We start from the raw sequence: 14236 nt of genomic DNA, 5'->3' as shown, positions 1-14236 counted from the left end.
TTCCCTGGATAATTTAACCTGCATTTGGCATATTTGCTCCCTTTTGTTCTCAGCTTGGCTTATTTACCACATAGAAGAAAGCTTACCTCCATACTTGGTATCTAAGGAGTCCCCACATGCATATGTTGAGCTACAAGCATTTCAGAGGAAGTATTCATTGCCCCTGCTTCTCAGTGTACTGGATTGACCGTAGTTGATTGATCTGCCACTGTTTTCTTCATCTATGCTTGTTATAAAGTATATCTACTATCTATATCTAATCTATACATTTTACAGTTATAGAAATAGAACTTAGATGCTTATACATGCTAGACAGCAACTATGTTACTGAGTTCACCCCCAGTCCATTATTAATCCTATTTACAATTAAATTTCTAATAAATACCATCTTTTTAGTGCATGCAAACTATGAATCTGTTTCTCATTGTATTAAGAATATTATTATAGTCTCTATATTATTATAACACACCTTGGTGCTTTCCCCTAATATAAAATTAATATGAAAATAACACTAAGTTTTCATTCAAAACATTTATAGTAAGCAGGCTGTAGTGGTACATACTTGTGGAGGCTGAGGCAGGACTGTGAGTTTAGAGCCAACCTGGACTATACAGTAGATGTAGACTCTAGGCTAGCCTGGGCTACATAGAAAACCTCAGTCTTAAAAAACAAATAGTTTGTATCTGTACTCATGCTTAAAAATATTTTTTGACTTGGGAAAATACTGGAGGAAGATAATCAGTGAACTGTTTCTTTGTCCCAGGTTATGGACTTTGTTACTGATCTAGAATTCACAGTTCCTGATCTTGTTCAAGGAAAGGAATATCTATTCAAAGTCTGTGCTCGAAACAAGTGTGGCCCTGGAGAGCCTGCATATACTGATGAGCCTGTCAATATGTCTGCCCCTGCAAGTAAGTGAATGTCCTATGGGTTTATGCCTGGCCTGACTTTAGGCCCAGAGTTGAAGTCTGGGGAGAGGGCACAGGTCAGAAACATGGAGCTAATTTAGAGCAGCCTGTCTAAGATGAGATCCTTCTTTTATTAAATATCACAGCGGTCCCTGACCCACCAGAGAATGTAAAGTGGAGAGACAGAACTGCCAACAGCATCTTCCTGACCTGGGATCCTCCTAAAAATGATGGTGGCTCACGCATCAAAGGATACATAGTTGAAAAATGTCCACGTGGTTCTGATAAATGGGTTGCCTGTGGGGAACCTGTTCCAGATACAAAGTAAGTGTTTGGGGTTTTTTTTTTTAATTAAAGTTTTTAAAATATTTTTAAATCGAATTATTCTGATTTCTACCCAGAAGAATAGGTTTTACCTGGACAGTGTTGAATGGTCATTTTCTTCACCAACAATTCCCCTAGTATAGCGTTCTGCTTTCATAAAGTTCAGCTGAGCATAGCCTTGTTAAAGGTTTTCATCAGTTATGGTAATAAAAAGGCCAGAAAAGAGTCAAGCACAGCTTGGCCCTGCAAACCTGACTGGGGCAACCCAGGAAGGAATAGAAGGTATAACAGATAGGCGAAGAAAAGCTGTGGTGCAGGGGGCGTGCTCTCTGTAAGGAAGTCACTTTATTATTATTATTAATCATTCCATTCATTTACATCTCAAGCTATATCCTACTTCCTAATTACCCCTCCACAAGCCCCTCATCCCACAACCTCCCTGTCCTCCCTCCTCTTTGCCTCTATGAGGATGCTCCCCCACATACCTCTCCCACTCCACCCCTCCAGCATCCCCCTACACTGAGGCATCAAACTTCCACAGGACCAAGGGCCTCCCTTCCCACTGATGTCAAACTAAGCCATCCTCTGCTACATATGTATCTGGAGCCATGGATCCCTCCCTGCACATTCCTCGGTGGTCTAGTCCCTGGGAGCACTGGATGGTCCAGCCAGCTGCACCTTCTATGTGGCCAACAAACACAGCAGGCTTATTCTGTATAGCAAGAAGGAGAGGGGTTAGACATCTCGGTGGAAGGTCTTAGTAGGAGAGATGTTAACACCCAGGAGGAAGACGCCTTACCTGAAGGTCAATTGTCTGTCAACACTAGCACTTAGACCAGAGGAAGGCTTGGCCATTTCCGTGGAGGTCTTGGTTGTGCTCCTTTCAACAACACAATTCAGGACTTCATCCATTCTTGACACCCTGACATACAGTGCTTTCTCCACTCCCCACAGCGCAGATATTTAATTGAAAAGCTAGTAGCATGTTAGTGGTGTGAACTTTAGAAAAGTAACTCTACAATACATGATATATATTTACACATATATTACACACATGTATAACTATAAGCATAATAGATTATCTACATGGCAATAAAACCCCTGTTTTTCCTGACAGAATGGAAGTGACAGGTCTAGAAGAGGGAAAATGGTACGCCTACCGCGTGAAGGCCTTGAACAGGCAAGGAGCTAGCAAGCCAAGCAAACCCACAGAAGAAATCCAGGCGGTGGACACTCAGGGTATTTATTATTCCTTCTTGCTTGTCCGTCAGGCCTCTGACCTTGTCCGCTTGAACTTGCTAACAGCTTAAGTAATCTTTTCCAATTCAGAGGCTCCTGAGATCTTCCTTGATGTGAAGCTCCTGGCTGGCCTCACTGTGAAAGCTGGAACAAAGATCGAACTTCCTGCTACGGTGACTGGAAAACCGGAGCCCAAAATAACTTGGACAAAGGCTGATACCCTTCTGAGGCCAGACCAAAGAATCACCATTGAAAATGTTCCTAAGAAATCCACAGTGACAATCACGGACAGCAAGAGAAGTGATACGGGCACATATATCATAGAAGCTGTGAACGTCTGCGGCCGGGCCACTGCTGTGGTGGAAGTGAATGTCTTAGGTAAGAGAGGCTCTTGTTTTCATAAGATTCCAATTCACTGTGGCTACTTTCTGGAACAAAACACAAGTTAAAATACCATGTAATACCACCCACAGATAAACCCGGACCGCCAGCTGCTTTTGACATCACGGATGTAACCAATGAGTCCTGTCTGCTGACCTGGAACCCACCAAGAGACGATGGTGGGTCAAAGATCACAAACTATGTTGTGGAAAGAAAAGCAACAGATAGTGACGTGTGGCATAAGCTCTCATCAACTGTTAAGGACACAAACTTCAAGGCGACCAAATTGACCCCCAACAAAGAGTACATCTTCAGAGTCGCTGCAGAAAACATGTACGGCGTCGGTGAGCCCGTTCAGGCTACTCCAATAATAGCCAAATATCAGTTTGGTAAGATTCTCAATCTGCTAACTGAAAAAACAAAGGCTTCTATGTTGATCCTGCATTAGGGTGTTAGGGACAGAACGTATGACTTTTTATATCATTATTCTGTCTACAGATCCACCTGGACCTCCAACTCGCCTAGAACCTTCCGACATCACCAAAGATGCGGTGACACTCACGTGGTGTGAGCCGGATGACGATGGTGGCAGCCCCATCACTGGATACTGGGTTGAAAGATTAGATCCTGACACCGATAAGTGGGTTCGATGCAATAAGATGCCAGTGAAGGACACAACATACAGGTAAGCCCTCCCACACGTCCGTCATGTATTACAGCGGCGACATACTTAGTCCTTTGCACTCCAGCATTCCTTTTGATCATGTGGTTTTATCACTTTTACTTTTATCGCCAGTTGTCACATAATTTTTAAATGACATGAATCCCATCCAATGGCATATATGTTATCTATAAAATATTACCTAATAACAAGTATAGGTATAATTAAAGTGATGTATTTTGTCTAATATAAAGAATGTGACCGTTAAAAACTATTTTAAGTTTATGTTAAAGTATTCTTGGTAAGATTTACAAATTTATTTCCATTGTTTAAGTAAATTGGCTTTTCTATGTATAGTATAGAAGTTACTATTTCTTACCATGATGCTACCTTGTCTGTGTTTCAGGGTGAAAGGCCTCACCAATAAGAAAAAATACAGATTCCGCGTGCTTGCTGAAAACTTGGCAGGACCAGGGAAACCAAGTAGATCAACTGAACCAATCTTAATAAAAGATCCCATAGGTATAGTATTTATATGATTTTCAGTGGCTGCTTGGAGGCCTATATTAACTTCCTTTGGACAAAACAAATAATGATGTCATTGGCTTGCAGATCCTCCATGGCCCCCTGGAAAACCAACTGTAAAGGATATAGGCAAAACCTCATTAGTATTGAACTGGACCAAGCCAGAACACGATGGAGGGGCAAAGATTGAGTCTTACGTCATTGAGATGCTAAAGACTGGAACAGATGACTGGGTCAGAGTGGCTGAGGGAGTTCCGACCACTGAGCATTTGCTCACAGGGCTGATGGAAGGCCAGGAATACTCATTCCGAGTGAGAGCTGTGAACAAGGCTGGAGAGAGTGAGCCCAGTGAACCCAGCGACCCTGTGCTTTGCCGGGAGAAACTATGTAAGTCCCTCTTACATTCTCTGTCTGAAAACGACAATCTAAGGGAAAATATAAACCTCACTACTATTATTTGCATGAGGAGAACATTTGAAGAACACTAAAACTGGATTTATTTTTCCTTTTTTTTATTTTTTTTTCAGATCCTCCATCACCACCTCGCTGGCTCGAAGTGATTAATATCACAAAAAATACAGCTGACCTGAAATGGACAGTTCCTGAGAAAGACGGAGGGTCACCCATCACCAACTACATCGTGGAAAAGAGAGACGTGAGGCGGAAAGGCTGGCAAACCGTGGACACCACGGTCAAGGACACCAAGTGCACAGTAACCCCACTGACAGAGGGTTCTCTGTATGTGTTCAGAGTTGCTGCAGAAAATGCCATAGGACAAAGTGACTACACAGAAATCGGAGATTCCGTCCTGGCCAAAGACACCTTCAGTATGCACTATAGCTCAGTCTTTGCAAGAGCATTTTCAGTATGTTCTTAACTTTCCCTCAGCTTTTTCTCATCATTGTGTATTTTGCTTTTAGCCACCCCTGGACCACCCTATGCCCTGACAGTGGTTGATGTGACAAAACGACATGTTGACCTAAAGTGGGAGCCACCTAAAAACGATGGCGGAAGACCAATACAGAGGTAGAACTTCAGGAGCTTTTATTTTAAAAAACAAAAAGTCAAACCTGGCTGGACATTATCAATTTCTGTTTTTTCTCAATGCTAAATGGAACACTTTGTTCTTGCAACAGATACATCATTGAGAAGAAAGAAAAATTAGGTACCCGTTGGGTGAAAGCTGGAAAGACCTCAGGCCCTGACTGTAACTTCAGAGTAACTGATGTCATCGAAGGAACAGAAGTCCAGTTCCAAGTTCGGGCAGAAAACGAAGCAGGAGTTGGTCACCCAAGTGAGCCCACAGAAATTCTGTCAATTGAAGATCCTGTTGGTAAGTCATACTGATTATTCAAAGAAATTATCTAAGGGCCTGATGATGAGACTGTGGTATCAATGCATCACTGTCTTCCCAGGTCCTCCGTCACCTCCACTTGATCTGCATGTGACTGATGCTGGGAGAAAGCACATTGCCATTGCTTGGAAACCTCCAGAGAAAAATGGCGGAAGTCCTATCATAGGCTACCATGTTGAAATGTGTCCAGTAGGCACCGAAAAATGGATGCGAGTTAATTCTCGCCCAATAAAAGATTTGAAGTTCAAAGTTGAAGAGGGTGTTGTTCCGGACAAAGAATATGTTCTGAGAGTGAGAGCTGTCAATGCTGTCGGTGTCAGTGACCCATCTGAAATCTCTGAAAACGTGGTCGCCAAAGACCCAGACTGTAAGAACGCGATGTCTTTTAACAGTTAATAAGATGCACTGTCTTCCCGATCATTGCATTTTGACATATTTCCCCCCCATCTCTTGGTGTTTTGTAGGCAAACCAACCATTGATCTAGAGACTCACGACATTGTTGTTATCGAAGGTGAAAAGTTAAGCATCCCTGTGCCCTTCAGGGCTGTCCCAGTGCCAACCGTGAGCTGGCATAAAGATGGCAAAGAAGTTAAAGCCAGTGACAGATTGACAATGAAGAACGACCACATCTCTGCACACCTCGAGGTTCCCAAGAGTGTCCATGCAGATGCTGGAGTTTACACCATCACTCTGGAGAATAAGCTCGGCTCAGCAACCGCGTCAATCAACGTCAAAGTCATAGGTAACAATCCTGTAATGAAACACCGTTCTTCACGCATTCCAGAAATTGTAATAGCTAACTATGTGATAGTCTGTAGCTTCAAGAAATGGCACTTGTAAACTGAACATTCCCTCAGGTTACTTATTTCCATTTGAAAAGTAATCTTGAAGAGATTAAATTGATAATTAAAATCCGGTTAGACTAATTTACTTTTTTAATTATTTGCATATAAAACACTAATTTAAATAAAATATCTAGCACACCCAAAGAATGCTTGAATGATCAATCTTTCTTTCTGAATTATATAAATTCAGTTTTCCACAGTCTTCTCCTTCAGGAACGATAATTTTTTTCTGTCCTTTACTACCATTCCTGGTAGTAGCTGGAAATTTATGGGGCAATTTTGCTTAACTCGAAGACTCAAAGGCTAATTCTTCTGATTAATAGATGAGGAAGAGGGATGCTAAATACCTTTTATTCATGGGGATATAGCACAGAAAAGATTACCCTGTTCAAAATGTATATAGCCAAGTTAAATAAAGTTCACTATTAAAATGAAAAATTTTAAGCATATGATAGTAATTATCAATTTTATGTGTAACAGGTCTACCTGGCCCATGCAAAGATATTAAAGCAAGTGACATAACCAAGAGTTCTTGTAAGTTAACATGGGAGCCTCCGGAGTTTGATGGTGGAAGCCCAATTCTTCACTATGTCCTGGAACGGAGAGAAGCAGGGAGGAGGACATATATACCAGTCATGTCTGGTGAGAACAAACTGTCTTGGACCGTGAAAGATCTCATACCAAATGGTGAATACTTCTTCCGAGTAAAAGCAGTCAACAAGATTGGCGGAGGCGAATACATTGAACTCAAGAATCCTGTCATTGCTCAAGATCCAAAGCGTAAGTTAGAACATATACTTATGATAGCTAGACAAGAATATGCAATAGTCCTTGCATTTGCTTTAAGAAGATTGTTTCTCCAGCGGTAACCAGTGTTTTTCTTTGTTCACCAGAACCTCCTGATCCACCTGTAGATGTTGAGGTTCATAATCCTACAGCTAAGGCCATGACTATCACATGGAAACCACCTTTGTACGATGGAGGAAGCAAGATAATGGGTTACATCATAGAAAAGCTTGCCAAGGGTGAGGACAGGTGGAAGAGGTGCAATGAACATCTGGTCCCTGTCCTGACCTACACAGCAAAAGGACTCGAGGAAGGGAAAGAGTACCAATTCCGTGTGCGAGCGGAGAATGCTGCTGGCATTGGCGAACCTTCCCGGGCCACTCCCCCAACCAAAGCTGTGGATCCTATCGGTATGTTTTATTGATTGGGAAGGGGTGCTACATCCGTTTTCTTTGTAAAATAAATGAGGATCCTGTTTTGTCAAGAATTAAAAACAACTCTGGCTTTTAATTATTACAGACGCCCCAAAAGTCATCCTCAGAACAAGCCTGGAAGTAAAGCGGGGCGACGAAATAGCGCTTGACGCAACCATTTCTGGCTCACCTTACCCAACAATCACGTGGATAAAAGATGAAAACGTCATTGTCCCAGAGGAAATTAAGAAGCGAGTAGCACCCCCAGTTAGGAGGAAGAAGGGCGAGGCTGAAGAAGAGGAGCCATTTACCCTACCTCTGACAGAGCGGTTGAGCATCAACAATAGCAAACAAGGAGAATCTCAGCTACGCGTCCGTGATTCCCTGCGGCCTGACCACGGCCAGTACATGATCAAAGTTGAGAATGACCATGGTGTTGCGAAAGCTCCTTGCACTGTGAGCGTGTTAGGTAAGTAGTTTAAACTACACTTTCCAATGGAGAGAGACAAACTACGTAAGAGTTTTAGCAAGGCATAAACGTAGGAGCGTGGAAACCCATCAAAACCAACAGCTTCAGCAAATGATCCTCGCTTACTTTCTACCACCTAAGCCGGACACTATTGAAAAAAGATCAACTGACCAGCTATTTGTTAGCTAATGCAATGAAAATAGAAAGGTTTGGAAAAACTAGAAGTTGTATCAAAGACAATACTAACATTTACCTTTTTCCATAGCTACTGGTTCTGTACAAAATTGTAACCACTCTTCTCCTTTGACATATTAGACACGCCAGGACCGCCAATCAACTTTGTATTTGAGGATATTAGAAAGGACTCTGTCCTCTGTAAATGGGAACCACCCCTGGATGATGGTGGCAGTGAAATCATCAACTATACCTTGGAAAAGAAAGACAAGACCAAACCCGACTCAGAATGGATTGTTATCACATCGACACTCAGAAACTGCAAATATTCAGTAACAAAGCTGATTGAGGGAAAAGAGTACCTCTTCCGTGTAAGAGCTGAGAATAGGTTTGGACCTGGACCACCGTGTGTTTCAAAGCCACTTTTAGCCAAAGATCCATTTGGTAAGGTTCCTTTAGCATCATAAATTGACCTTTGCACCATATTCTTTAATGTACAACACTATCATGATTTTGCAAAGCTGTCATATTATAGAATTCCAATTCTGTTTTTTTATCAGAACCACCTGATGCCCCAGATAAGCCCATTGTGGATGATGTCACCAGCAACAGTATGGTAGTAAAATGGAATGAACCGAAAGATAACGGTAGCCCCATCTTGGGTTACTGGCTTGAAAAACGTGAGGTCAATAGCACACACTGGTCTCGTGTCAACAAAGCCCTTCTCAGTTCTTTGAAAACCAAAGTAGATGGCTTACTAGAAGGGCTCACCTATGTCTTCCGAGTCTGTGCTGAAAACGCTGCTGGACCTGGAAAGTTCAGCCCACCTTCGGATCCTAAAACAGCTCGCGATCCAATCTGTAAGTAACTCCCTAAGAAGACAGTAGGGGGAGTAGCCCACTCCACACTTGGAAAGCATAGGGGAATTTGACCTGTGAATTCTGCATTCACCCTAGCTCCGCCCGGACCGCCTGTCCCAAGAGTTGCTGATACAAGCTCTACCACCATTGAGCTGGAGTGGGAGCCCCCAGCTTTCAATGGCGGCGGCGAAATTATGGGCTACTTTGTCGATAAGCAGCTGGTTGGCACAAATGAGTGGTCACGCTGCACGGAGAAGATGGTCAAAGTCCGTCAGTTCACTGTCAAAGAAATCCGAGAGGGTGCGGACTACAAACTTCGAGTGAGCGCTGTCAATGCGGCAGGCGAAGGACCGCCTGGGGAAACAGAACCTGTTACCGTGGCTGAACCACAAGGTACTTCCAAGTTTTCTAGGGGGAAAAAAATGAATGTTTCCCAGTGTGGGACTATATTTTCTTTCTTCTTGGTGCTAACATATACAGTTGTTCTCCTTCGACAGAGCCTCCAACTGTGGAACTCGATGTTTCCGTCAAGGGCGGAATACAAATCATGGCTGGGAAGACTCTCAGAATCCCAGCCGTGGTGACTGGCCGTCCCGTGCCCACAAAAGTGTGGACCATAGAAGAAGGGGAGCTAGACAAAGAGCGTGTTGTAATAGAGAATGTCGGAACCAAATCCGAACTCATTATCAAGAACGCACTGAGAAAAGACCACGGCAGATACGTGATCACGGCAACAAACAGCTGTGGTTCCAAATTTGCCGCAGCCCGGGTTGAAGTGTTCGGTAAGGAACGTTCTGGGGGTTTTACAGGATTTCCCCCCACCCCATGTAATGTGAGCTTGCTACATTATTTTCGTTTTGTTTTGTATTTTACTGTTTTTATTTCCCAGATGTCCCAGGTCCAGTTCTTGACCTCAAACCGGTTGTAACAAACAGAAAGATGTGTCTGCTTAATTGGTCTGATCCAGCAGACGATGGCGGAAGTGAGATCACAGGGTTTATAATTGAAAGGAAAGACGCCAAGATGCACACATGGAGACAGCCCATCGAGACGGAGAGATCCAAGTGTGATATCACAGGCCTTATAGAGGGACAAGAGTACAAGTTCCGTGTCATCGCCAAGAACAAGTTCGGCTGTGGGCCTCCTGTTGAAATAGGACCGATTCTTGCAGTTGATCCACTAGGTAGGAAAAGACTTCCACCGGGTTTTACCAAATATTCTGTTAATAGATGTGCCAAGTATTTGCTGAGACTTATGGCTGCAAACACACAACAGACTCAAGATCGTGGACTAGCTAGAGGGCAATAAAAAAAGTCATATACCTACTAGCAATTTTAAAGAACCATATTTGCTCAATTTTAGTGTATTTTTGCTTTATGTATATAAATTTTAGTTTCCTGTGTCAAAAATTTTGGATCTTCCAATTCTTGTTAATAACCTACGAATAATTTAGAATCATTCAATCTTTCCAATGTTATATACTAGGGAAAATTAAATATAACACTCTGGTAGTTATATAGAATTTTATTTGCTGCTTTTCTAATATAAACATATGTTTATATATTATAAACATATATATGTATACATATACAGATAGAGATATATATGGCAGTCAATTGCCACAGGATAAATTGCTTAGTTTTACTACACTTCTATAAGTCTCCATAGTCAACGGATAGGAAGACCCAAATAGAAAGAGCCACCAAAGAATAGAAAAATTCCTATAAAATCCATGGAACATTCCATTAATTTCAGGTTATGGCAGAGGCCTCAGAATAGGGCTGGGATTCTCCGGCTTCTATCTGCAGTAGCAATCAGCTAGGGTGGGGCAGATACACCAGTTAGAACCATTTCTTAAGGACACAAAACCTTTATGGTATTTCAGAAACGATCTTTCCAGTGAGGCAATGTGACTCACTGTTCAGCAACCACATCTACTGTCTGGTCACAAAAGACAGAAACCACTTTGCTCTCTGTGACATTGAAGGCAGAACTTCACATACCTATTTTCCCAGTTTTGCAGGATTAGAAGTTTTGTAAATACCACAGGGAAGCAAGATAAAATACTAAACACAAAGCACACATATTCTTGATTTGATTTTAATTAACGATTTTGATGAGGCAGTCACCAGGGGTAAAATACCATTAGTGAGACTGGCTATCATGTTTGTGACTGACTGGTATGTTTGAAAATGCTAATTAATCTGTTTTTCACACAAATAGAAATGAAATACTATTTCTTATGCAAATACTTATTTCATGCTCACCATTTTCAATTGTGTCTGCTTTAAGGCCCTCCGACATCTCCTGAAAGGCTCACATACACAGAAAGGACCAAATCCACTATCACCCTTGACTGGAAGGAGCCCCGCAGTGATGGTGGCAGTCCCATCCAAGGATACATCATTGAAAAACGTCGTCATGACAAGCCTGACTTTGAAAGAGTTAACAAGCGACTCTGCCCAACCACATCATTCCTGGTTGACAATCTCGATGAACACCAAATGTATGAGTTCCGTGTCAAAGCCGTCAACGACATTGGTGAAAGCGAACCATCTCTGCCTCTTAATGTGGTCATACAAGATGATGAAGGTATGGATTCCATATTTAATACCATGAATGTACTTTATGATGATTTGAGGAAACATCCTTAAGACTTTCTCCCTCTTCTTTCTGCAGTCCCTCCAACTATTAAGCTGCGCCTTGCTGTTCGGGGAGACACGATCAAAGTGAAGGCAGGAGAGCCGGTTAACATCCCTGCAGATGTGACAGGACTCCCTATGCCTAAGATTGAATGGTCCAAGAATGAAAAGGTGATTGAAAAGCCCACCGATGCACTGAACATAACCAAGGAAGAAGTCTCCCGAAGTGAGGCAAAGACTGAACTTAGCATCCCCAAAGCAGTCCGAGAGGACAAGGGCACTTACACCATCACAGCTTCCAATCGTCTTGGCTCCGTGTTCCGCAACGTTCACGTGGAGGTGTATGGTAAGAGACTTGCCTGCCGTGTGGGAAAGAAAGCCACTTCCGGTTTGAGAACGATGTCTCAATCCCATCCGCTGTTCCTTCCCAGATCGCCCATCTCCGCCCAGAAACCTCGCCGTTACTGACATCAAAGCTGAGTCTTGCTATCTGACATGGGATGCCCCGCTAGACAACGGAGGCAGTGAGATTACCCACTACATCATTGACAAACGCGATGCCAGCAGGAAAAAGTCTGAATGGGAAGAAGTCACTAACACTGCCGTTGAGAGAAGATATGGGGTAAATGCTTCCAAACTCATGCACACTGTGTGAGACCGTCTTTAATGTAACTTTAGAACTGTTAAACTCAAAACCCTACACAAGCAGAAGCTACTTGTTGGTTCAGCATTTATCACTGTGCACATAAGGTCACTTAACGCATACAGCCTACCACTCTCTCTTACTTGAGCTCCACTAGAAATTACAAATATTGATGTCTTGTTTTTAAAGGGTTTTTCTCTTCCTCTGTCTTTTAGGTTTATGTGTTTGTTTCTTATGGCGATCCAGCACCAAAATACATTGAATTTTAAAATAAGTAAAACCTCAGCCCAAGCATATTTGTTCTAATTTCTTTACTCATCTAAATTCCTAGATCTGGAAGCTCATCCCCAATGGTCAGTACGAGTTCCGAGTGAGGGCAGTGAACAAATACGGAACCAGTGATGAATGCAAATCAGACAAAGTCGTCATTCAAGATCCCTACCGCCTCCCTGGACCTCCTGGAAAACCAAAAGTCTTAGAGCGGACCAAAGGATCTATGCTTGTGAGCTGGACTCCTCCCTTGGACAACGGAGGGTCTCCAATTACTGGCTATTGGCTAGAGAAGAGAGAGGAAGGCGGTGCCTACTGGTCACGTGTTAGCCGAGCACCAATAACCAAAGTGGGACTGAAGGGTGTTGAATTCAGTGTTCCACGCTTGATCGAAGGGGTGAAATACCAGTTTAGAGCCATGGCAATAAATGCTGCAGGAATTGGCCCTCCCAGTGAACCATCAGACCCAGCTGTTGCAGGAGATCCCATATGTGAGTATGCTTTATTTCTAGGACCCGTTTCTAATGGCTGAAGTTACTAAGTAGGTTACTCATAAATCTCTCATATTTTCATTAGAACAATTTATAGTGAAATATGTACACATATACACATGCACAAAATCGTTTTTAAATTCTAGATTAACATTAGTAGGAATTTTTTTTTTTTAAAATACGCTGTTGAATCTCTTTAGTAGGGGTTGGGGATTTAGCTCAGTGGTAGAGCACTTACCTAGCAAGCACAAGGCCCTGGGTTCGGTCCCCAGCTCCGGAAAAAAAAAAAAAGAAAAGAAAAAAAATCTCTTTAGTAGGATTTCAGAAGTGAAATGGCTCTTCATCAATGCCATGTTCACAGACTACATAGATCTAGTCAGAGATGTCATGTAAGCTTTTCCCCCAGGGATTCATGTGCTTTCTGTTTCTGTATTAAGAGTAAAAGAAAATATACTCTCTTGTTTGTTATACTTTTCTAGCACTTCAATTTTAATATTATAATAGACTACAATGAATGTCTTACATAGTGACTATCTTATGATACATATAAAAAATAGCATTACGTTTGCTTCAAAATGTGATGTTTGTTTATTTGTCCCTTTTTAGACCCCCCTGGGCCACCTTCTTGCCCAGAGGTTAAAGATAAAACAAAATCAAGCATCTCACTAGCATGGAAACCTCCAGCCAAAGACGGTGGCAGCCCAATCAAAGGCTACATTGTGGAAATGCAAGAGGAAGGTACTACAGACTGGAAAAAAGTCAATGAACCCGATAAACTTCTCACTGCCTGTGAATGTGTGGTGCCTAATCTGAAAGAACTCAGGAAGTACAGGTTCAGAGTGAAAGCTGTCAATGAAGCTGGAGAATCGGAACCAAGTGACACAACCGGAGAGATCCCTGCCACTGATATCCAAGGTACCCGTTCAGCTTATGTGGTCACCTTTGGATGATACTGTGAAGTCAATGTACCGGGGATAGATCAGTTACCTCTCTGAAATGTTAGCTGACTGTTCTCCTATTACCTGGCATATTCCAGAAGTTCCAGAGGTTTTCATTGACATCGGCGCACAAGACTGCCTGATCTGCAAAGCTGGCTCACAGATCAGAATCCCTGCTGTGATCAAGGGACGCCCAACACCAAAATCATCTTGGGAATTTGACGGAAAGGCAAAGAAGGCGATGAAGGTAATAATTCTGTGATATTCCTATGTCTTCCATTGAATGACCTGAAACAGTGTTTAAAACATAAT

General features: G+C 42.5%; 1 protein-coding gene and 1 long non-coding RNA gene across 54 annotated transcripts in view; one reads left to right on the top strand and one right to left on the bottom strand.

Moving 5' to 3' along the window:
• Ttn (titin) overlaps nucleotides 1-14236 on the top strand; it is a 272483-nt gene that overhangs the window by 183377 nt on the left and 74870 nt on the right. For all 50 annotated transcript variants that reach the window (XM_039106393.2, XM_063284706.1, XM_039106391.2 and 47 more), the window contains 27 exons: nucleotides 764-911; nucleotides 1055-1232; nucleotides 2350-2471; nucleotides 2562-2849; nucleotides 2945-3241; nucleotides 3351-3537; nucleotides 3920-4035; nucleotides 4126-4425; nucleotides 4566-4865; nucleotides 4959-5064; nucleotides 5175-5371; nucleotides 5454-5759; nucleotides 5857-6135; nucleotides 6719-7018; nucleotides 7132-7434; nucleotides 7544-7906; nucleotides 8222-8524; nucleotides 8641-8940; nucleotides 9037-9333; nucleotides 9438-9722; nucleotides 9830-10123; nucleotides 11233-11532; nucleotides 11620-11928; nucleotides 12014-12204; nucleotides 12557-12986; nucleotides 13593-13901; nucleotides 14023-14171. In XM_039106393.2, the coding sequence (XP_038962321.1) occupies nucleotides 764-911; nucleotides 1055-1232; nucleotides 2350-2471; nucleotides 2562-2849; nucleotides 2945-3241; nucleotides 3351-3537; nucleotides 3920-4035; nucleotides 4126-4425; nucleotides 4566-4865; nucleotides 4959-5064; nucleotides 5175-5371; nucleotides 5454-5759; nucleotides 5857-6135; nucleotides 6719-7018; nucleotides 7132-7434; nucleotides 7544-7906; nucleotides 8222-8524; nucleotides 8641-8940; nucleotides 9037-9333; nucleotides 9438-9722; nucleotides 9830-10123; nucleotides 11233-11532; nucleotides 11620-11928; nucleotides 12014-12204; nucleotides 12557-12986; nucleotides 13593-13901; nucleotides 14023-14171 (6957 nt within the window). The remainder of the gene's footprint in view (nucleotides 1-763; nucleotides 912-1054; nucleotides 1233-2349; nucleotides 2472-2561; nucleotides 2850-2944; nucleotides 3242-3350; nucleotides 3538-3919; nucleotides 4036-4125; nucleotides 4426-4565; nucleotides 4866-4958; nucleotides 5065-5174; nucleotides 5372-5453; nucleotides 5760-5856; nucleotides 6136-6718; nucleotides 7019-7131; nucleotides 7435-7543; nucleotides 7907-8221; nucleotides 8525-8640; nucleotides 8941-9036; nucleotides 9334-9437; nucleotides 9723-9829; nucleotides 10124-11232; nucleotides 11533-11619; nucleotides 11929-12013; nucleotides 12205-12556; nucleotides 12987-13592; nucleotides 13902-14022; nucleotides 14172-14236) is intronic.
• Nucleotides 1-14236, bottom strand: part of LOC120101583 (uncharacterized) — a 114782-nt gene that overhangs the window by 77931 nt on the left and 22615 nt on the right. The gene's annotated exons all lie outside the window — the stretch shown is intronic.

The sequence above is a fragment of the Rattus norvegicus genome, chromosome 3 (genome assembly GCF_036323735.1).
Source record: "Rattus norvegicus strain BN/NHsdMcwi chromosome 3, GRCr8, whole genome shotgun sequence".
In the NCBI taxonomy this organism is placed as follows: domain Eukaryota; kingdom Metazoa; phylum Chordata; class Mammalia; order Rodentia; family Muridae; genus Rattus; species Rattus norvegicus.
Note: the sequence above shows the minus strand (reverse complement) of the source record. Positions and strands in the feature narration are given on the sequence as shown.